The sequence below is a fragment of the Hyperolius riggenbachi genome, chromosome 4, assembly GCF_040937935.1.
Source record: "Hyperolius riggenbachi isolate aHypRig1 chromosome 4, aHypRig1.pri, whole genome shotgun sequence".
NCBI lineage: Eukaryota > Metazoa > Chordata > Amphibia > Anura > Hyperoliidae > Hyperolius > Hyperolius riggenbachi.
Genome location: NC_090649.1, coordinates 5,601,364 through 5,625,679, shown reverse-complemented (window position 1 = coordinate 5,625,679; position 24,316 = coordinate 5,601,364). Strand labels below are relative to the sequence as shown.

The 24,316-nt window shown below is 51.0% G+C and overlaps 1 protein-coding gene across 1 annotated transcript in view; it reads right to left on the bottom strand.

The window, feature by feature from the left end:
• Positions 1 to 24,316, bottom strand: part of LOC137571083 (vomeronasal type-2 receptor 26-like) — a 193,548-nt gene that overhangs the window by 43,630 nt on the left and 125,602 nt on the right. The window contains exon 5 of the mRNA XM_068279765.1: positions 13,381 to 13,963. Coding sequence (XP_068135866.1) covers positions 13,381 to 13,963 — 583 coding nt within the window. The remainder of the gene's footprint in view (positions 1 to 13,380; positions 13,964 to 24,316) is intronic.

The window sequence follows — 24,316 nt, the reverse complement described above, 5'->3', positions numbered from 1 at the left end:
GGTCCAGCGGTGCCAGCCACAAATCCGTCTGTTCCTTTATTCCCCTCCAAATTTCCTCCCCTGTGTGCTGCTTATCCCCAAGGCAGATCAGCTTCAGCAACGCTTGCTGACGCATGCCAACAGCTGTGCTGCACTGCTTCCACGATCCTACTGCTGCTGGTGCTGGGTTAGCATTTCCGGATGAGGTACAGCTTTGAGATGCGTTGGAGGAGAAGGAGTCAGAGAGGTAGGTGCTGCTGTTGTTATCCAGCTGTTTGCGGCGTGGGCAACACCCGCGCCGTAGCAGGTGAGGAATCGCTGCCAGGCTCCACAAGGTTCACCCAGTGCGCGGTAAGGGAGATGTATCGACCCTGGCCGAACGCACTCGTCCAGGTGTCAGTGGTGAGGTGAACCTTGCAGGCAACGGCATTCTTCAAGCTTCGGGTTATTTAGCTGACCACGTGCTCATGCAACTCAGGCACTGCAGAGCGCGCAAAGTGGTAGCGGCTGGGAACCACGTAACGTGGGATGGCCACTGACATCATGCCCTTGAAGCTGTTTGTCTCCACCACTCGATATGGCAGCATTTCGCAGGCCAGAAGCTTGGCTATGCTGGCTGGCTGTTACTGCCACGGCCCGGGGGTCATTTGCTGGCAATTTCCTCTTGTGCTCAAACATCTCAGAGACAGACAACTCAACCGTAGCGCTGCACACCGAAGGGCTGTTGGTTGTTGTGTTTGATGAACACTGGGAGACCTCAAGAGCACTAGTCCGGAAAGTGACAGTGTCAGCATCGTCTGATGTTTGTGAATGTTGTGAACCACGCAATGGCTGGGCTACTGCTGCTGCTGAGGCGGGTCTGGTGGTGAGTCTGGTGAACCCAAGGGAGGCAGTGTTGCTGGTGGTACCCTGTCCTGCCGCGTTTGCCCACAGAGTGGGATGTTTGGATAGAATGTGGCGGCTCATGCTGGTGGTGGAGAGGTTGTTAATACTTTTCCCCCTGCTCAGGCGGGTCTTGCACACCTTGCAAATCGCCATGGTTACATCCTCAGTGCAGTCTTCAAAGAAAGCCCAGACTTTAACTGGCTGAGGACTCGGACCTCGTGCGTGATGTGCTGGTGCTGCTTAACCCACTGCTGGACGCTTGAGAGGTCATCCAAGTAATTATCTGATCCTGTTCTTTTGGATCTGTGAGGGTTGTTGTCCTGGACAACATGGGCAGTATTGAGTGGGTTTTCTTGGGTGCTCCCCTGTGGCCTGTACGTGAACCGTCAGGGGAAACACCTCTTCCCTTGCCCCTCCCTCTTTCACCGGATTTCTTCCTCATTTCACTTATCCTTAAAGTACACGCTGACTGGCAGCAGTACAGTGGCAGTACAGAAATGCTATACAGTGGTGGGTGAGCGGTGTACCACTATTGTCAGCAGTGACACAGAGCACAATGCTATACAGTGGCGGGTGAGCGGTGTACTACTGTTCCCAGCAGACACAGAGTGGAAGTAAACACAATGCTATATAGTGTGGCTGAGCCGTGTACACAGAGTGGCATTAAACACAATGCTATATAGTCTGCTATATAGTCACCCCGAACAGGGTGATGTTCTGCAGAACCCGAACAGTGGCAAACACTGTTCGCCCAACACTACTGGGAGGGAACGCAGATTTTAGTACCTAAACACACGATACAACATGTTTTCCGGGGTCGGACTCTGAGGCACATACAGATGGTCCCGATCATCATCCTCATCATACAACTCTTCTCCTGAGTCTGACCCACCCACCACCTCTGCCACCCCAACATCCCCAGACACAGACCCCTCATCGTCCTCAACATTAACTTGGGATGCTGGCCTGAGCCAGACCTCCTCCTCCACATCAGGCCCCATCATCTCCTCAATGGCAGCCCTCATTAATCGCTCTGGCGACGGACTGATGGACACAACGTTCTCCTCCGGGGAGGGCTGCTGCTGACCACTGGCTGCTGGGGTGGATGTTATAGCTTGCGTGGGGCGTTGGCTGTTGCTGTTGTTGGGAGTGCTGCTCACAGCGGAGGTCTCTGGGGAACTCATGTTGAGCTCATATAGTGGTTGACGGTGAGTGGAGTATTACTGATCCCAGCAATATACACACTGACTGGCAGAGTACGCAATGCTATATAGTGTGGCTGAGCGGTGTACACAGAGTGGCAGTAAACACAATGCTATATAGTCTGGCTGAGCGAGCGGTGTACTACTGTTCCCAGCAGAATCAGAGTGGCAGTAAACAATGGTATATAGTCTGGCTGAGCGGTGTACACAGAGTGTCAGTAAACAATGGTATATAGTCTGGCTGAGCGAGCGGTGTACTACTGTTCCCAGCAGAATCAGAGTGGCAGTAAACAATGGTATATAGTCTGGCTGAGCGGTGTACACAGAGTGTCAGTAAACAATGGTATATAGTCTGGCTGAGCGGTGTACACACAATGCTATATAGTCTGCTATATAGTGTCAGTAAACAATGGTATATAGTCTGGCTGAGCGAGCGGTGTACTACTGTTCCCAGCAGAATCAGAGTGGCAGTAAACAATGGTATATAGTCTGGCTGAGCGGTGTACACAGAGTGTCAGTAAACAATGGTATATAGTCTGGCTGAGCGAGCGGTGTACTACTGTTCCCAGCAGAATCAGAGTGGCAGTAAACAATGGTATATAGTCTGGCTGAGCGGTGTACACAGAGTGTCAGTAAACAATGGTATATAGTCTGGCTGAGCGGTGTACACACAATGCTATATAGTCTGCTATATAGTGTCAGTAAACAATGGTATATAGTCTGGCTGAGCGAGCGGTGTACTACTGTTCCCAGCAGAATCAGAGTGGCAGTAAACAATGGTATATAGTCTGGCTGAGCGGTGTACACAGAGTGTCAGTAAACAATGGTATATAGTCTGGCTGAGCGAGCGGTGTACTACTGTTCCCAGCAGAATCAGAGTGGCAGTAAACAATGGTATATAGTCTGGCTGAGCGGTGTACACAGAGTGTCAGTAAACAATGGTATATAGTCTGGCTGAGCGGTGTACACACAATGCTATATAGTCTGCTATATAGTGTCAGTAAACAATGGTATATAGTCTGGCTGAGCGAGCGGTGTACTACTGTTCCCAGCAGAATCAGAGTGGCAGTAAACAATGGTATATAGTCTGGCTGAGCGGTGTACACAGAGTGTCAGTAAACAATGGTATATAGTCTGGCTGAGCGAGCGGTGTACTACTGTTCCCAGCAGAATCAGAGTGGCAGTAAACAATGGTATATAGTCTGGCTGAGCGGTGTACACAGAGTGTCAGTAAACAATGGTATATAGTCTGGCTGAGCGAGCGGTGTACTACTGTTCCCAGCAGAATCAGAGTGGCAGTAAACAATGGTATATAGTCTGGCTGAGCGGTGTACACAGAGTGTCAGTAAACAATGGTATATAGTCTGGCTGAGCGGTGTACACACAATGCTATATAGTCTGCTATATAGTGTCAGTAAACAATGCTATATAGTGTGGCTGAACGAGCGGTGTACTACTGTTCCCAGCAGACACAGAACAGTACACAGAATGCTATATAGTGTGGCTGAACGAGCGGTGTACTACTGTTCCCAGCAGACACAGAACAGTACACAGAATGCTATATAGTGTGGCTGAACGAGCGGTGTACCACTGTTCCCAGCAGACACAGAACAGTACACAGAATGCTATATAGTGTGGCTGAACGAGCGGTGTACTACTGTTCCCAGCAGACACAGAACAGTACACAGAATGCTATATAGTGTGGCTGAACGAGCGGTGTACTACTGTTCCCAGCAGACACAGAACAGTACACAGAATGCTATATAGTGTGGCTGAACGAGCGGTGTACTACTGTTCCCAGCAGACACAGAACAGTACACAGAATGCTATATAGTGTGGCTGAACGAGCGGTGTACCACTGTTCCCAGCAGACACAGAACAGTACACAGAATGCTATATAGTGTGGCTGAACGAGCGGTGTACTACTGTTCCCAGCAGACACAGAACAGTACACAGAATGCTATATAGTGTGGCTGAACGAGCGGTGTACTACTGTTCCCAGCAGACACAGAACAGTACACAGAATGCTATATAGTGTGGCTGAACGAGCGGTGTACTACTGTTCCCAGCAGACACAGAACAGTACACAGAATGCCATATAGTGTGGCTGAACGAGCGGTGTACCACTGTTCCCAGCAGACACAGAACAGTACACAGAATGCTATATAGTGTGGCTGAACGAGCGGTGTACTACTGTTCCCAGCAGTGACACACAATGACTGGGGGGGACCCTGGCTAGCGTGGCTGGAGCGCGAACTACCCTGCCTGCCTACCCAAAGCTAAACCCACAGACAAATGGCGGAGATATGACGTGGTTCGGGTATTTATTTACCCGAACCACGTGACAGTTTGGCCAATCAGAGCGCGTTCGGGTCCGAACCACGTGACCCGTTCGGCCAATCACAGCGCTAGCCGAACGTTCGGGGAACGTTCGGCCATGCGCTCTTAGTTCGGCCATATGGCCGAACGGTTTGGCCGAGCACCGTCAGGTGTTCGGCCGAACTCGAACATCACCCGAACAGGGTGATGTTCTGCAGAACCCGAACAGTGGCGAACACTGTTCGCCCAACACTACTGCTCATCTGAGCTAGGATATCCGAGTTACTCGGATATCCTAGCTCTTTTTTCACTATTCGAGCTCGAATACCGAGCTCGAATAGTATTAGCTATCCGGGCTGTGCTATCCGAGCGCAGTCGGATAGCAATCAGATATCCGGAGATATCCTAGCTATCCGAGCTCGGATAGCGTCACGAGCTCGGATAGCGTCATGCCAGACGTCACCTCGAGTCCTCACAAGCGAATCAGAGGGCTCCAAGCCCTCTGACTGCAGCCAATCACAGAGGGGGAGCCTGGCCAAGCCCCCCTCTATAAATAGCGGGCGCCATGTTGCCTCACTCGTCCTGCTTGCGACTTACTGACTGATAGTACTGAGAGAACTGCTCCAGTGCTTTTTGTCTGTGTGCAAGTGCATTGCTATTGTTCTAAACCTAGCATTTTTACACTCCAACACTTGATCTTCAACTGCATTGCTTTTTATTGTAGATAGATTGCATTTTAGGCAGTTTAGTTTGGGTGATTACTAGGGGGACTAGGGAGGGAGAGAGACTGTCACTGGTGCTGCTGCAGGCCTGCAGCCAGCAGCTAGGCCCTGTGCCTAGGCAAGGCAGCCTGCCCTGCTCTGTGCTCTAGTCTCTAGTTACCTTACCTGTGCTATCACCTGTCCTACTCTACTCCTGTACTACTAGTACTTCTGTGTTAGATAGATTTGTACTATTTTGTAGTTAGCAAGGCCCAGCTTTACTGCTATACCTGTCCTGCTGTATCTGCTCTCTGTATTCTAGTCACACCTGTTCTATTATTTAGCTAGATTCTTCTATTGTTTAGTTAGTAGTACTGTAGTGTACTGTACTCTAGTCTGTGTATAGGTACCGTCCGTCACCGCGTTACCTAGGATCTTTGTGTGCGCAGTGCACGTCTGCGCTGTCCGCACCCTCTTGTTAGTGCTACACCGGTCCTATTGTTTATATATTACTTCTATTGTGTATTCGCTGACTTGTACTGTAGTCTGTGTATAGGGACACCGTCAGTCAGCGTCAGCTAGGGTCTTTGTGTACGCAGTGCACGTCTGCGCTGTCCGCACCCTCTCGTTAGTGCTACACCCGTCCTATTTCTTTCTATTACTTCTATTGTGTATTTGCTGACTTGTACTGTAGTCTGTGTATAGGGACACCGTCAGTCAGCGTCAGCTAGGGTTTTTGTGTGCACAGTGCGCACTCTCTCGTTAGCGCTACACCGATCTCTGCTGTAGAGTACACCTGTCCGTCACCTCACACACCCACCACCACCAGTCCCACCCCATTAAAGTACCCCACTTGTCCCACCCGCCTTTACATACATACGTTTTTTTTTCATTTGTATAATATTAAAAACATACAATGTCTGGCACTGGCAGCCGCGGTTTGGGCAGGTGCAGCAAGGGCTTCAAGGGCATCGCCAAGAGAGGAGGTCGTGGGTGTGGCAGCCGCGCCACCACCACCATGCGCAGTTTTGCATCTGCACCAGTGGCTATTCCGCCATTAGCCACTGGCCGTGGACGCCTTGGCCGCCCAACAGCTGGGAGTCATGCTGCAGAGACACAGCAGCAGCAGCGTGTGGCCCAGATGTTCCTCCCACCGCCAGGTCGTAGCCGTCCTATTGAGGAGAAGGACACAGACGCTGTGGTGGAACTGATGGTGGATGAGCAGGCCACCTTTATCTCTGGAACCGAGTACTCCACCCCCGCCACCACAAGAGCAGCAGCAGCCGACCAGCACTGCCTGGGGAGCAGGAGGAGGAGGAGGAGTGCAGTTCTCCAGCCCCAGCGGGCGACATCAGCACCCTGTCACTCAGCACCTTGTTATCCCCAAGCGCAGTGGGGTTATGGAATGCTGTTGCGGAAGAATTGGCGGAGGAAGGAATGCTCATGGGCACTTTGGGGGATGATGCTTTGGACAGTCAGACAGTGGTGACTGTCCATCCGCCCATGCATGCAGAAGGAGAGTTTGGGGGATCCCAGCAGGACATGTTTGCGGAGGGGGAGGATGATGATGACAGGGTGAAGGACAAAGACTGGGTGCCAGGTCCTGGGAGTGGGGATGTCATCAGCTCTGAGGAGGAGGAGGAGGATGCGTCTGCGGGCCTTGCTAGAAGGATCAGCATCGCAGGCATGGGCAGGATCAGAAGTGGGCATGGCATGCAGGCCACACAGCGTGCTGATCAGGAGACGAGTTCTGCCAGTGCCACCACCAGCCGCACCAAGAACCCCCCCCCCCCCCCAACCACCACAGGGAGACCAGCAGCACCTTCCAGCCGAAGGGGCAACTTCACCTCCCCAATATGGAATTTTTTCACCCTTCCATATTTAGAGTGCAAGTATGCCACCTGCAACCAGTGCCGCAAGCAGCTCAGCAGAGGGAAGGAGCCCTCTGCGTTTGGCACCACCTCTCTGGTCAACCATCTTGCAGGGAAACACTTTCACGAGCATGAGGAGTTTGTGAAGTTGAAAGAAGCTGGCAGTGGCAGACCCGCCACCACTGCGAAGCCATCGGCAGCAGCCACCCGCCCTCCTCCACCTCCTCCAGCAGCACCAGCAGGAGTGCGTCAGCAACGCACTGCTCCTCCTCCCTCTGCAACTCCTGCTGCCGACACTGAGGCCTGTTCTGGCAGCCAGTCCTCAGTGGCCTCCTCTGCTCCCTCCACTGCTTCCCGTGCCAGCAAAAGGCCTCGCCAGACCCTGCTCAGCGACACCTTCCAGGGGGGGGTCAGGGTTCTGCCTCCCAGCAGCCGTCGCGTGCGTCAGCTGAACGGCTTGCTGGCACGGGCCATGTGCTCCCAACTCCTGCCTTATTCCCTTGTGCAGGAGGGGAGCGACATGCGTGCACTCCTTATGTGTGCAGCCCCCGATTGGCCAATCCCCAGCCGACATTTTTTTGCACACACGGCCATACCTGCACTTCACCGCTCTGTGATGGCCAATGTCGGGAGAGGGCTGGAGCATGCGGTGGGTCAACGGGTCCACATCACCATGGACTCGTGAAGAAGCCAGTTTGGGACTGGCCGCTATCTGTCCTGCACCACGCATTGGGTCAGCTTGGTGGAAGGGGGTGAGGAGGGGGGAGCAGCATCGGGCACTGTCAGAGCAGCAGCAGCAGCAACAACACAGTGGGTGGTGCCGCCATGCAGGGTCAGTGGAACAGCAGCAGGTTCCTCTGATCCGCTTGCATCCTCCGGCACACCAGCCCAAACCCCCCGCCTCAGCAGCAGCATGAAGCCCCGCCACTGCTAAGCCCTGCTGGAATTGGTCAGCCTGGGGAAGACCAAACTGACGGCGAACCACGTCCTGGCCAAACTCCGAGAGCAGGAGAGGAATTGGCTGACCCCCAGAGGCCTCAGAGTCGGAGAGGTGGTGTCCAACAATGGGGCAAACCTGGTTGCTGCCATCAGCAGGGGAGACCTGACCCACATCCCCTGCCTGGTGCACGTCCTGAACCTGGTAGTCCAAAAGTTCCTGCGGACCTACCAGGGGATGGACCGACTCCTTGAGGCAGCAAGGAAGGTCATGTGTCATTTCCGGCTCTCGCCTGCAGCCGTAGAGAGCCTGGAAGAGGTGCAGAAGGAGCTGCACCTTCCACAGCACCGGCTCATGATCGATGTTCCAACTCGCTGGAACTCCACCCTGGCGATGTTGGAGCATCTGGTTGAACAGAGGCAGGCTGTCAGCCAGTACCTTGCACGTGCAACAGTTGCCTCCATCACTGCAACTGGGAGTGCCACCACCAACCTCCCGTCCATCATCTCCACGGAGGACTGGGGGCACATGCAGCAGGTGTGCTCAGTCCTGGCACCCTTCCTGCAGGCCACCAACATGGTCAGCAGGGACCATGCAATGGTGTGCGAGTTGGTCCCCTTGGTGTGTGTGCTGGACAGGGCCCTGTATGCACTGGTGGAAGAGGGAGCGGCAGCCTTGCACCAGCAGGAGCTGCAGGCAACTTCACAGGCCACTTCTGAGGAGGAGGAGGGCTTGGAGTTGGTGGAGGTCCCTGACCTTGCTGCTGATGAGGGGGAGCAGCAGAGCACAGCTGGAGTGGTGCGGGGATGGAGAGAGGATGAGGTGGAGGAGGCAGAGGAGGACAGCAATGTCGGGTCTGGGGCTGCCGATGATGTGCCAACAGACGTGGCCAGACTATTCCCAATGGCAGCGCACATGCTGAGGTGCCTGCGCAAGGACCCAAGGGTGATCCAGATGAAGCAGAGGGAGGACATCTGGATCTGCATGATGCTGGACCCACGTCTGAAGGGGAAGCTCAGCCAGTTCCTGCCTGCAGGAGGAGACCGTGCGCAACAAATGAGGGATTTGCAGCTGTCCCTTGTTGAGCGCTTGGAGGAAGCCTTCCCTCAGACATCCACCCCCACTGTCCAGACAGCACAGAGGCAGCAGCAGGTGCCTGCATCCACCAGCAGCAAGCGCACGCGCACCACAGACCTGCTGTCTCTGACCCAAGAGCTCTACATGAGTGTAGAGCTGTCAAGGACTAGAGAGGAGGTGCCTGCAGCAGCATCCTTCTCCTGTAACAGGCAGCGCTTGACCCGCATGGTGGCTGACTACATGGGGTCCTTCAGCGGGTTTGACAGCGTTGCCCCTGTTGATCCCATGGAGTATTGGGTCATGCACCTGCCGATCTGGAGCGAGCTTGCGCAGTACGCCCTGGAAGTGCTCTCCTGCCCCCCTTCCAGCGTACTGTCAGAGCGTTGCTTCAGTGCAGCCGGTGGAGTCGTCACTAAGAAGCGATCTCGTCTGTCTCACAAGTCTGTGGACAGACTGACGTTTCTCAAAATGAACCAGGCTTGGGTGGAAGGCGAATTCCTGGCCCCTGTTGTCGGCGAGAGGGGGACATGAAGTGGTGCACACACACATTACACTTGCTGCTGCTGCTGCTGTATTTCTTCCTGCTGTCTGTGTGTCTCCACTGCCAGGGAACACATTACAAGGTGCTGCTGCCCATGCGCCACCAGCTATTACGCTCAACAATAACTGCATTAATTAGAAAAAAAAAATTGTAATTATTTTAGAGGTGTCCGGGTTGAAAACTGTGCTGTCCCAATTGTGTATTGGACACAATGTGGGCTTCACGATCGCTGTCTGGAACCTCATGCTGTGTATTTACGGCCCTGGAACCACCGCTAGGAACCAGGGCCTACTATGTATTGCTGCCTGCCCTCCTGCCTGCTGCCAGTCTGCCACACACTTATCCTCCTCACGCTGCCTGCTGTTATATTTCCTCCTGCTGTCTGTGTGTTTCCACTGCCAGGGAACACATTACAAGGCGCTGCTGCCCATGCGCCACCAGCTATTATGCTCAACAATAGCTGCATTAATTTGAAAAAAAAAATTGTAATTATTTTAGAGGTGTCCGGGTTGAAAACTATGCTGTCCCAATTGTGTATTGGACACAATGTGGGCTTCACGACCGCTGTCTGGAACCTCATGCTGTGTATTTACGGCCCTGGAACCACCTCTAGGAACCAGGGCCTACTATGTCTCACTGCCTGCCCTCCTGCCTGCTGCCAAATGCCAGTCTGCCACACACACTCATCCTCCTCACACCGCCTGCTGCTGTATTGCCTCCTGCAGTCTGTGTGTTTCCACTGCCAGGGAACACATCACAAGGTGCTGCTGCCCATGCGCCACCAGCTATTACGCTCAAAAATAGCTGCATCCATTTGAAAAAAAAAATTATAATTAATTTAGAGGTGTCCGGGTTGAAAACTGTGCTGTCCCAATTGTGTATTGGACATAATGTGGGCTTCACGACCGCTGTCCGGAACCTCATGCTGTGTATTTACAGCCCTGGTACCACCGCTAGGAACCAGGGCCTATTATCTCAGTCACATCTCACTGCCTTACACACACTACTCCTCCTCCTGTAGCTGCATTGAGCTTCTGCTGTCTGTGTGCTGCTACCACTGCCAGGGAGAACAGAAGAAGAACTATTTTCTACTGCCACCTGCCCACCCACTCTCCTACCGAGTACCGACCGACTATTACCACACACTACAAATAGCTGCAAGCCTGCAACTACTTCCTCCTCCTGCTGATGTCTGTGTTTTACCACCGCCAGGGTACACAGAAAAAGGCGCTGTGGCTTGCAATGTGCCACTACCTACCTATTATGCCATCAACACAAATATAACTATGGTGTTATTAAAATAAAATATTTCCACAAATGAAGTAAAAAAATATATTACAAAAGAAAGGAAAACCAAGACACATAATATAATGATAGAGAAGAAGAGGAAGAAGAAGAAGAAGAGGAAGAAGAAGAAGAAGAAGAAGAAGAAGAAGAAGAAGAAGAAGAAGAAGAAGAAGAAGAAGAAGAAGAAGAAGAAGAAGAAGAAGAAGAAGAAGAAGAAGAAGAAGAAGAAGAAGAAGAAGAAGATATAAAAGAAGAAGAAGATGAAAAAGAAGAAGAAGAAGATATAAAAGAAGAATAAGATATAGAAGAAGAAAAAGAAGAAGATATAGAAGAAGAAGATGAAGAGACGTAAATGAAGACTTCCAACTTACAACCATTTTGGACACACCTTCTCATGCAAACACTTTTCATGAAGTTAATTTACTATTTTGATACCTTTTTTTATAACTACTACATCACCACATAATCACTTGATGTTTTTCTTCATAAAAAAGGTGGTTTCATGCATCATTGACCTCCAATACAAGTTTTACAAGCTATTTAAGGCCAGCTCGAATATTTTACTCGAATACAGACTCGGATAGTGATGTCGGATATCCGAGGTCAAATCGGATATTCTATTAAATTGGATATTGAACTTCGAGTGAATTCGGAACCAAACTCGAATAGGATAATGAGGTATCCGAGCAACACTAGTAAAATTAAGAAGGACACACTAAAGGAGGGGGGATGCCCTGTCAAGGCTTACAAATTAAAGGGTGGGGGGGACACATAAGGTAGGACTGTGGAAAGGGTGATTGACAGAGAGTTAGAGTGTGGTAGATATGGGGTAGGCTATTTTAAAGAAATGTGTTTTGAGGGCTTTCTAGAGGGTGTTGAAGGAAGGAGAGAGTCTGAGGGGGAGTGGAAGGGAGTTCATAGGGTGGGGGCAGCTCTTGAGTAGTCTTGTAAGCGTGCATGGGAATGAGAAATGCGATCATTGGAGGACCGGAGGGGACGGGCAGGTATATATCTGTTGACGAGCTCAGAAATGTAGGTTTGGCAGGTCTTGTGCACAGATTTGTAGGTGGAGATCATTAGAGGACCGGAAGGGACGGGCAGGTATATATCTGTTGACAAGCTCAGAAATGTAGGTTGGGCAGGTCTTGTGCACAGATTTGTAGGCGGAGATCATTAGAGGACCGGAGGGAACGGGCAGGTATATATCTGTGGACGAGCTCAGAAATGTAGGTTGGGCAGGTCTTGTGCACAGATTTGTAGGCGGAGATCATTGGAGGACTGGAGGGGACGGGCAGGTATATATCTGTTCACGAGCTCAGAAATGTAGGTTTGGCAGGTCTTGTGCATAGATTTGTAGGTAAGGCACAAAACCTTAAAATTGATCCTGAAGCTGATAGGAAGCCAGTGTAGGGCTTTGCAGAGGAGAGAAGTGAAGGCAGAGTGGTGGGAAAGATGAGTGAGTCTAGATGAGTGAGTCTAGCTGCTGCATTCATGACTGATTGAAGGGGTTCAATGCGTTTTAAGGGGAGGCCAGATAGTGCAGCATTGCAGTAGTCAAGGTGGGAGATGATGAGGGCGTGGATGTAAAGCTTGGTAGTGTCTGGGGTCAGAAAGGGGCGGATTTTGAAGATGTTTCGAAGGTGGAAGTTTCAGGTTCTGGTAACATTGTGTTGGCTGAAGGAGAGGGCAGAGTCTAGGGTGACGCCCAGGCAGCGGGCCTGGGAGCAGGGTTGCTCGGATACCCCTTTTCAAAATCCAAATTGATCCGGATCCGGATACCCAGATATCCGGATCTGGATCGGATATCCGAATTAGAACTTTGTGGTATCCAGATTAATGCGGATATCCGAATGCATTATCCGTGGATATCCAACCTATTCGGATATCCGCATAGAAAACCGGAAGTGGCCTTAATTGCTTCCAAAACGTTTTTTAGGGTGTATGAGGCATGTAGCATCATTATTTTTTAAAGGGGAATACTAATTGATTATGTGGGGACTTAAAAATCCCCCCCCCAAAAAAATTGGCTGTCAAAGTGTCAATTAAGATCAGGAGGACTAGGTCCTAGGACCAGGAAGCGGTCGTACTGCCACAACTGTGACAGCACATACGCATCCAAAAAAATTGCACAGCAATTGTGTTTCGATAGTTCAACGTGGCACTTGGTGGTACCACGGCTCAGTAAAAACATTAGGAGAGGTTCCAGGAAGCAGTCGTACTGCCGCAGTTGGGTCCTAGTCCCCACAACTAGGACAGCACAGACACTTCCAAATAAATGACACAGCAATTGTGTTTAGATAGTTCACATAGTTCACCGTGGCACTTGGTGGTACCACGGCTCAGTAAAAAAACTGCCAGATTGGGGATAGAAATCTGCCCCTACTCCCTGAATGGGCTACTGCTGCTGCTTCTTTTCTCCCTGCGGTGGTTGGGGCCTGGGGTTGGGGCCTGGGGTTGGGGCCTGGGGTTGACTGGTGGTTGCGGCAGGAGAAGATGAAGCAGCAGGCTGTGGGTCCCACATTCCATGCCCACTGCTGCTCCTGCCAATGTCAGCGATGCTAATCCTCTGTGACAGACCCACGGATGCATCTTCCCCCTCAGACTCAGAGCCAAAATCCCCCTCTTGTGGTTGGTAGTCACGGTCAGCATTATTATCATCATCATCATCATCAAACAATGGCTGGGATGGTGATGACCCCCCACACTCTTCTTCTGCTGACACCTCAGGCAAGGAATCCCCACCAACTATCACCGTCATCATCTTTGACTCCTCCGGAAACCCCGGTGCACCCAGAATGTCCTTCTCCAAGGGGGTGGAGCTCTCTCTTGCAGAGCTGGTGGTGGAGGTGGCGTGCTCATCCACCATCAGCTGCATCACAGGCTCGCCGCGTTTCTCCTCTAATTTGTGGCGCCGACCCTGCTGAAAAATGGCCGCTACACGCTGCTGCGCCTCTGCAGCGTGACTCCCCCTATCAGCTGGGCGCCCAGTGCATCCACGGCCAGTGGCTACCACGTGAATGGGCAGTATGGCAGAACTGCTGGCGGTGACGGTGCCAGCAATGTTCCCTCTCTTCTTGCCCTTGATGGCCTTCCCCCGGCTGCCAGTGCCAGCAGACATCGTGCAAGTTTTGATGATGTCACCAGATGGATGTGGGGTACTTGCACTTTATTCAAATCGGGGTAATTGGTGTTGGAATTGACTTGAATTAATCAGAAGGGAGTGACACAGAGCACAGTCGATCACAGTGTGCACACTAATGGCTCATACACATGGGCTATGGCTGTCGCTGCAACCACGTGGCACGCGCGTGTTGCAGCGACAGGTCGCTGGTGTGTATGACGCGCGCGCCCCGAACCGTCACCCGTCAGAGCTGTCGCCAGGCGATTGACATGGCCAATCGCCTGCAACAGCTGTCGCCGCAACTTCCCCTCAACTGTCGCTAGTCCGCTGTGTGTATACGGACTAGCGACAGCAACCCACACACAGTAAGCGGAGCTTCCGGCGGGGGGGAGGGACCTTCGGTGGCAGCTTCCACCGCATCTCTGTCCTTCTGTGCGTCGTGTGTACGGCTGCAGCACAGAGGGACCTGGCGACGATCTGTCGCTGCTTTTTTTTTGTGTTGCTTGTCTCCTTTTGTGCCTCGTGTGTATGAGGCTTAACGGAGGGTCTGTCACTCTGACACTCAGAGTGAGCAGCTCAGCAGAAATGCAGTAGTCACACAGACAGTACTACTCTAACTAGCACTGCAGTACTGAATAACTACACAACAGTGGCGTAGCAATAAGTATAACAACCATAGCATTGCTATGGGGCCCCTATGCCACAGTACATCAGAACGACTTTTCTTTTTTTTTCTTTTTTATGCTGGTTGTCTGGTCCGGGTCTTCTCCTGCCCCCTCCCCGGTCTGGGCCTTCCCGGGATAATTTCAGAACTGTGGGCCTCCCTCCTCTGATAAGGTGGCTACTGGCTGGTGAGGAGGGGGACTACTTGGCGGCGCATTGATACTCCTGGCGGCCAGGCCCGACAGTTACTCTATAGTCCTGGCTTCCAGGCCCGGCCAGCCAGGGAGGAGTGACGTGCGTGCGTGCGAGGGAGGGAGCGGCTGCAGACAGTGCAGTGCCATGATGCTACATATGCCTGATATTCCAGAAAAGGATCGGCACCACAAATGTATTTGACACTTCTGGCAACTTGAGAAGGCCGTACAGGCCGAAACAGCGGGCTGTCGCTGCCTGTCAAAATGTATCATGCAATATAAGTTTAAGAGCTGATTAATACATATGGAGTTTGGTGCCGATCCTTTTCTGGAATATTACGTTTGACCCTCTGGTACAAGGGTGAGGATCCTGGCACACACCTTTCAAAGAACTTTGAGCTTTATTTGAGTGCTCTTGGATATATGTTCATAGCTATATATGCCTGGTGCTGGCTGCTGTGTGTGTGTAGGGGGGGGGGAGCCTGTCAACGTTGGAGGATCGTCGCTGGAGGATCGTCGGGGAGCTGCGCATCGGAGGCCGGCCAGGTGAGTGAATTTTTTATTTTTTACAGGTTTATTCTCTGGTGACTGCTGCGCGCACAGCGATTATTTTCTGGAGGACGCTCCCCACATAGCGATTATTTTCTGGTGAATGCTCCCCACATAGCGATTATTTTCCGGTGAATGCTCTCCACATAGCGATTATTTTCTGGTGAATGCTCCCCACCTAGCGATTATTTTCTGGTGAATGCTCTCCACCTAGCGATTATTTTCTGGTGAATGCTGTGCACATAGCGATTATTTTCTGGAGGACGCTCCCCACATAGCGATTATTTTCTGGTGAATGCTCCCCACATAGCGATTATTTTCCGGTGAATGCTCTCCACATAGCGATTATTTTCTGGTGAATGCTCCCCACCTAGCGATTATTTTCTGGTGAATGCTCTCCACCTAGCGATTATTTTCTGGTGAATGCTGCGCACATAGCGATTATTTTCTGGTGAATGCTGCGCACATAGCGATTATTTTCTGGTGAATGCTCCCCACATAGCGATTATTTTCTGGTGAATGCTCCCCACATAGCGATTATTTTCTGGTGAATGCTCTTCTACACATAGCGATTATTTTCTGGTGAATGCTCCCCAAATAATGATTATTTTCTGGTGAATGCTCCCCACCTAGCGATTATTTTCTGGTGAATGCTGCGCACATAGCGATTATTTTCTGGTGAATGCTCCCCACCTAGCGATTATTTTCTGGTGACTGCTCCCCACCTAGCAATTCTTTTCTGGTGAATGCTCCCCAAATAACGATTATTTTCTGGTGAATGCTCCCCACCTAGCGATTATTTTCTGGTGAATGCTCCCCACATAACAATTATTTTCTGGTGAATGCTGCGCACATAGCGATTATTTCCTGGTGAATGCTCCCCACATAACGATTATTTTCTGGTGAATGCTGCGCACATAGCGATTATTTTCTGGTGAATGCTCCCCACCTAGCGATTATTTTCTGGTGAATGCTCTCCACCTAGCGATTATTTCCTGGTGAATGCTCCCCACATAGCGATTATTTCCTGGTGAATGCTCCCCACATAACGATTATTTTCTGGTGAATGCTGCGCACATAGCGATTATTTTCTGGTGAATGCTCCCCACATAGCGATTATTTCCTGGTTAATGCTCCCCACCGTACGATTATTTTCTGGTGAATGCTGCGCACATAGCGATTATTTTCTGGTGAATGCTCCCCACATAGCGATTATTTCCCGGTGAATGCTCCCCACATAACGATTATTTTCTGGTGAATGCTCCCCATATAGCGATTATTTCCTGGTGAATGCTCCCCACATAACGATTATTTTCTGGTGAATGCTGCGCACATAGCGATTATTTTCTGGTGATTGCTCCCAACATAACGATTATTTTCTGGTGAATGCTCCCCACCTAGCAATTATTTTCTTGTGAATGCTCCCCAAATAACGATTATTTTCTGGTGAATGCTCCCCACCTAGCGATAATTGTCTGGTGAATGCTCTCCACATAGCGATTATTTTCTGGTGAATGCTCTCCACATAGCGATTATTTCCTGGTGAATGCTCCCCACATACGGTAACGATTATTTTCTGGTGAATGCTCCCCACATAGCAATTATTTTCTGGTGAATGCTCCCCACCTAGCGATTATTTTCTGGTGAATGCTGCGCACATAGCGATTATTTTCTGGTGAATGCTCCCCACATAGCGATTATTTCCTGGTGAATGCTCCCCACATAACGATTATTTTATGGTGAATGCTACACGCATAGCGATTATTTTCTGGTGAATGCTCCCCACATAACTATTTTTTTCTGGTGAATGCTCCCCACATAGCGATTATTTCCCGGTGAATGCTCCCCACATAATGATTATTTTCTGGTGAAGGCTCCCCACATAGCGATTATTTTCTGGTGAATGCTCCCCACATAGCGATTATTTCCTAGTGTATGCTCCCCACATAGCGATTATTTTCTGGTGAATGCTCTCCACATAGTGAATATTTTCCGGTGAATGCTGCGCACATAGCGATTATTTTCTGGTGACTGCTCCCCACCTAGCGATTATTTCCCGGTGAATGCTCCCCACATAACGATTATTTTCTGGTGAATGCTGCGCACATAGCGATTATTTTCTGGTGAATGCTCCCCACCTAGCGATTATTTTCTGGTGAATGCTCTCCAGTCCCCACATAACAATTATTTTTTGTTGTCCGGACTGTGGTGGAGAGACATATCCAGAGGGGACAGCAACACTGTGCCATCACCCACCCAACACAGTGTCGCTGCCAGCCTCACCTGTTGCCTGTGAGCTAGAGGAGACGACAGCGTCATCATCCACCCCACCCACTGCCAGCCAAACCACAGGTAAGCTCACACCTAGGGTTGCCGCCAGGGGCGTACCTAGAAATCCCCGGGCCCCTGCAAAAAATCAGCCCCCCCCCCCCCCCCCCCTAGGGCCCGCTCAGGGACTTTTGGAAGCAGGAGGGGTTGCAGCATAAGAGGAGAGTGTGGCAGATCGGTGGGGAGGGGGGAAATTCCCCCCCCCCTCCCTCACCTCGGGCTCTCCTCTCAGCGCTCCCCCTCCTGAAATCATTGGTGGCAGCGGGCAGGCAGCAGCAGCAGCGGTGGCGGCAGAATGATACATTACCTCGCTGGAGGACTTCCGTTCTAAGAGCTTCTTGCAACTTCCTGTGTAAACAGGAAGTCCTCCAGCGAGAAGGAGGTAATGTATCATCCTGCCGCCACCGCTGCTACCAATGATTTCAGGAGGGGAGCGCTGAGAGGAGAGCCCGAGGTGAGGGAGGGGTGGGGGGGAATTTCCCCCCTCCCCACCGATCTGCCACACTCTTCTCTTATGCTGCGACCCCTCCTGTCCCCAAAAGTCCCTGAGCGGGCCCTAGGGGGGCCCGCCCCCCCCCCCCCCCCCCGCGACGGCAGGGGTCGCATCCTCTATTGGTACGCCAGTGGTTGCCGCGGTATACCATGTTTTTTGGCTACATGGTAATTACACCATGCAGAATGTTAAGAAAACAGTTTTTTAGCTCATTCATGAGGTACGATGTCTACCATTGCTCCCCCGCTGTCCTCCATTCCTTCTGACACAAGCAAGCAGTCCACCAAGCCATTCCTGGTTGTTGGAGAGTTGCCCAACACTGCACAGTCGCTGCTTGGGGATGTGCATCCTTTATATTTATTATTATTATTTATTTATACAGCGCCAACATATTCCGCAGCGCTTTACAAAGCACAATAAGATGACAAGGGGAACATAGATACAACTAACAAATGTACAGCAGAGTTCCAAGCAGCACAAACATTGTTACAAGAACAGTAAACATTAGGAGGATGACCCTGCCCTTGCGAGCTTGCAATCTAATGGGTTGTGGGGGACACACTAGGTAAGGGGGTGGAGGATGGATGAGGCAGGGACCCTTTGCCTCTGAATACATTGTGTCAAATAAGTAAATAAGGGCTATAGAATGTTATAAGCTTGTCTGAAAAGGTGTGTTTTAAGAGTGCATTTGAAGCTGTCCAGGTTTGGAGCATGACGTACAGGCTGTGGAAGAGAGTTCCAGATAAGGGATGATGCTCGTGTAAAGTCCTGGATGCGAGCATGAGAGGAGGTGATCAGCTTAGAGGCCAGGAGAATTTCTTGGGAGGAGCGAAGGTTGCGGGAGGGACAATACCTTGAGATTAGTGAGGAGATGTATGGAGGAGATGACTCGTGGAGGGCTTTGTACGTTAGAGTCAGGAGTTTGAACTGGATCCTCTGGGTAATGGGTAACCAGTGGAGAGAACGGCACAGTGGGGCTGCATCGGAAGAGCGTGTGGAGAGCTGAATGAGGCGGGCCGCTGAATGTAGAAGGGATTGGAGAGGTGCTAGCCTGTTTTTTGGTAGGCCACAGAGCAGGGTGTTGCAGTAGTCTAGGCGGGAGATGATTAAGGCGTGTACAAGCATTTTGGTGGCCTCTTGTGTGAGGAAGGGACAGTAGAGATGGGCCGAACGGTTCGCCGGCGAACGGTTCCCGGCGAACTTCGGTGGTTCGCGTTCGCCTCCCGCAGGCGAATGTTTCCGGAAGTTCGGTTCGCCCCACAATGCACTATGAGAGTCAACTTTGACCCTCTACATCACAGTCAGCAGGCCCAGTGTAGCCAATTAGGCTACACTAGCCCCTGGATCCCCACCCCCCTTATATAAGGCAGGCAGCGGCGGCCATTACGGCCACTCGTGTGCCTGCATTAGAGAGAGTAGGGTCGAGCTGCTGTCTGTCTCTCATAGGGAAAGATTAGTTAGGCTTAGCTTTTCCTGGCTGCATACCTGTTCAGTGATCCTGCCACTGCATACCTGTTCTGTGAACCCACCCACCACTGCATACCTGTTCAGTGATCCTGCCACTGCATACCTGTTCTGTGAACCCACCCACCACTGCATACCTGTTCAGTGATCCTGCCACTGCATACCTGTTCTGTGAACCCACCCACCACTGCATACCTGTTCAGTGATCCTGCCACTGCATACCTGTTCTGTGAACCCACCCACCACTGCATACCTGTTCTGTGAACCCACCCACCACTGCATACCTGTTCAGTGATCCTGCCACTGCATACCTGTTCTGTGAACCCACCACTGCATACCTGTTCTGTGAACCCACCACTGCATACCTGTTCTGTTCAGTGAACCCGCCACTGTATACCTGTTCTGTTCAGTGAACCCGCCACTGCATACCTGTTCTGTTCAGTGAACAGTTTGGTGTGTCAGTGTGAAGCAGTACCTTAATTACACTACCTGTTTGATGTATACACATGCAAGATGTTTTAAAGCACTTTAGGCCTGTCATTTAGCATTCAATATGATTTCTGCCTTTAAAACCCTGCTTTGCGTCAAATCCAGATTTTTCCTGGGGACTTTTGGCGTGTATCCCACTCCGCCATGCCCCCCTCCAGGTGTTAGACCCCTTGAAACATCTTTTCCATCACTTTTGTGGCCAGCATAATTATATTTTTTTTCAAAGTTCGCATCCCCATTGAAGTCTATTGCGGTTCGCGAACTTTAACGCGAACCGAACCTTCCGCGGAAGTTCGCGAACCCGGTTCGCGAACCTAAAATCGGAGGTTCGGCCCATCTCTAAGGGACAGATACGGAATATGTTTTTGAGCTGGAAATAGCAGGTGGTGGTTAATGAGGCAATGTGAGGTTTAAAGGAGAGCTCTGAGTCAAGTATAACCCCCACGCAGCGGGCCTTAGTGGTTGAGGTTATTGGGGTGTTGTCTACAGTTATGGTTGCAATTGGTGGGGATGTAGATAGCGATGGTGGAAAAATCACAATTTCCGTTTTAGTCATGTTGAGTTTGAGGAAGCGGGAGGACATAAATGCAGAAATGGCACGTAGACAGTCGGAGACTCTGGATAGTAGTGAGTTAGGAGCTGAGAGATAGATTTGGGTGTCATCCGCATAGAGGTGATACTGGAAGCCAAAAGAGTAATTTAGTTGTCCCAGGCCACGGGTGTAGACTGAGAAAAGAAGTGACCCAAGAACAGAGCCTTGAGGAACACCAACAGACAGTGGGCGTGGGGAGAAATTGGTGTTAGAGAAGGAGACAGTGTAAGAGCATCCAGAGAGATAAGAGGAGATCCAGGAATGTGCTTGTCCCTTGATTCCTAAAGATGACAGTGTCTGCAGAAGCAGAGCATGATCAACCGTGTCAAAGGCAGAGGAAAGGTCAAGGAGTATTAGAATGGAGAACTGGCCTCTGGATTTAGCTACCAGTAGGTCATTAGCAACTTTCGTGAGGACAGTTTCGGTGAAATGGTGTGTGCGGAATCCAGATTGAAAGGGGTCATGTAAGGAGTTGTTAGAGAGAAAGGCAGACAATTCTGAATGGATGTGACGTTCCAGCAGTTTAGAAGCAAAGGGGAGGAGCGAGACAGGATGGTAATTGGATAGAGAAGTTAGATCAAGAGAGGGTTTTTTGATTAGTGGTGTAATGATAGCTTTGATGACATGATGACATGCCGCCGGCCAGGAGAGCTCCGCACTTGTACAGAGTGCTCCCGGCCATGGACATGTCATCAAAGAATGCGTGTAGCTGGGCAGCGCCCACGCAGTGTTGAGTGACCTTCCCGTAACCAGGAACAGCCTATGGACTGTCTTCCCATCACGGAAGGACAACTGGGAGCAGCAGCAGAGGTTGCACCCCATCAAAGAGGTAAAAAGAAGCGGGGGGATCTATACTTGGCTTTCTATACTCTGGGGGCACCTACACCTGACTACCTATACCTGGTTACCTATACTGTGGAAGCACCTATATCTGGCTAGTGGCTACCTATACTGTGGGGGCTCCCTGAGTTTTGTATTGTCATTGTGGTGGGAGATCTAGGATGGGTGTGGGCATGTTGGGGTGGAGGGTTCTGGAGGAATGTTTGGGTGGGAGGTCCGAGAGGTGCGTTGGGTTGGAAGGTCGGAAACTATACTGTGTAGCTAAGGCAATAGCACAGGCCTGGCCTATGTGCACAAACAGCACACACAGACACAGACACCTAACTAGCAGAGCTGCTGCAGGCTGCAGCAGAGACTGTCACAGCTCACAGACAACAGAGACTGACACACACTAACTACAATCACAATACAAAACACTACTAGCTAAACAGCAATACAACAGTATTATAGTACAGGTGTTTGTGTGTAAAAATGCTGGGTTTATCACTCAGATAATGCACTTGCTTCAGCCAAACACACTGGAGAATGTCTCTCAAAGTGCAGTCAAGCAAGGACTAGATTCTAGTGTTGGGCGAACAGTGTTCGCCACTGTTCGGATTCTGCAGAACATCACCCTGTTCGGGTGATGTTCGAGTTCGGCCAAACACCTGATGGTGTTCGGCCAAACTGTTCGGGTTCGCCCGAACTGCTAAATGCCCGGCCGAACAGGGCCCCTGTTCGGCCGAATACGGCCCCCCTATGGGGTCGCAGGCATAAGGGGGGAGCATGCCCCGATCGCGGGGGGGGGGGGGGGGGGAGGGGGGGCGGAAATTCCCCCCACCCCCTCCGCTAGCGCTCCCCCCTCTGCCCGCTTCCCCATAAAAATGTTTGCGTAAAGTTAAATAGTACCTGGTGGTGGCTTCTGCAGTGGTGGTTGGCTGTGGCTGGCAGTGGTGTGAGTGAGGAGGAGGAGTCCGAGTAGGACGCATTGAGGCCGGGCAGCGGGCGGTTCAGCGGTAGTACCCTTGTGGTACTTCCGCCCTTTCTCTGACCTCATGTCCTCTACGTGATGACGCATACGAGGGTACGCGTCACGCCTCAAACATCCAGGTGTTCGCCCAACACTACTAGATTCTCATCATGGCCCCCCTTCTTATATACAAGATGGACTGGCCAAGGTTCCCCTCTGTGATTGGTTGCTTGGGCTTAGGCTGAGAGCCTTCTGATTGGCTCGTCATCTCCATGGTAACAAGTACCCGGATAACTGTGGATATCCGGGTATGTGACCAGAAATCCGCTGATAGCTATCTGGATTTGGGCCCAGGAATCCGAATCCAGGTGGATAGCTGAAAACAGTTTGGATATCCGGGTTACCCGGATATCTGGAATCCGGATGAGCAACACTGCCTGGGTGGTAGGGCGGATGGTAGTGCTGTTGATAGTGATGTGAATATCTGGGAGGGGTGGTGCAGAGCGGGGCAGGAAAATTATGAGTTCAGTTTTATCCAAGTTAAGCTTCAGGAACCTAGCTGACATCCAGGAGGAGATGGTTTATAGGCAGGAGGAGACCTTGTCCATAGTGGAGGGGGAGAGATCGGGGGTGTGGAGATAGATTTTGGTATCCTCGGCATCTAGGTGGTATTTGAAGCCCAGGGAGGAGATGACTTTGCCAATAGAGGAGATATAAATTGAGAACAGTACGGTTCCCAAAACAGAGCCCTGGGGGACTCCAACTGAGAGGGGTGTGGGAGTTGAGGAGGAACCATTAAAAGAGGTGGTGAAGTGGTGATTAGAGAGGTTTGAGGAGTTCCAGGCAAGGGTGGTGTCACAAATCCCTAAGGACTGTAGGGATTGTGTAATGAATGGCGGAGATGCCACCGCACAGTCTGACGGCTGTCTCCGCGTTCAGACCGGCGGTTTCCGCACAGCGACATGTGTCTGATTTGCCTTGGCCTTCTAGTGCACACAGATGGAGAGCTACGCAGAGGGCAGGACCTTTATGCCAGTAGGAAAGGTATCAGCTGATCTGGACGATCAGCTGATTCCAGCGGAACTCCTGATTGGATGAGTGGCTGGAGGAGGTGCTGAGGAGCGCTGTGGTATATATATAGATGTTGCCTTTCAATTGGTGGTTGTCTTGCGAATACTTACGTGTTAGCACTCAGACCAGTCAGATCTTACAGTGTGTTAGAACCAGCAGGAGCTGGGAATTCACACTTAGCCAGATTACTTTGTGTGTTATTCTCTGTTATACTTTAGATCAGTTCCATGGTGTTGAGACCAAGGACCTCACACCCAAGATTAGGATTACTGTGTCATTACTGTGTTATATCTTAGATCAGTTCCAGGGTGTTGAGACCAAGGACCTCGCATCCAAGATTAGGATTACTGTGTCATTACTGTGTTATATCTTAGACCAGTTCCAGGGTGTTGAGACCAAGGACCTCACACCCAAGATCAGGATTGCAGTGTCATTGCTGTGTTATATTTTAGACCAGTTCCCGGTTGTTGAGACCAAGGACCTCACACCCTAGCTTAGGAAACTGTGTTATTTATCAGACTAGTTCCTGGGTGTTGAGACCAAGGAACTCACACCTCAGACTAGGATTGTATTTGTCTATATCTGTTATGACTTCTGGCCTTCCTGACCTCTCTCTTGCTTTCTGATTCGGTACCTCTGCCTATCTGTCTACCAGTTGCCAAACCTTGCCTGTACCCGGTTACCGAATCAGTCTTCTGTCTTTGTACCTCATATGCTCGTGTGTTGCCAACCTGGCCTGTCTGACCCTTCTGGCTGTCACTCAT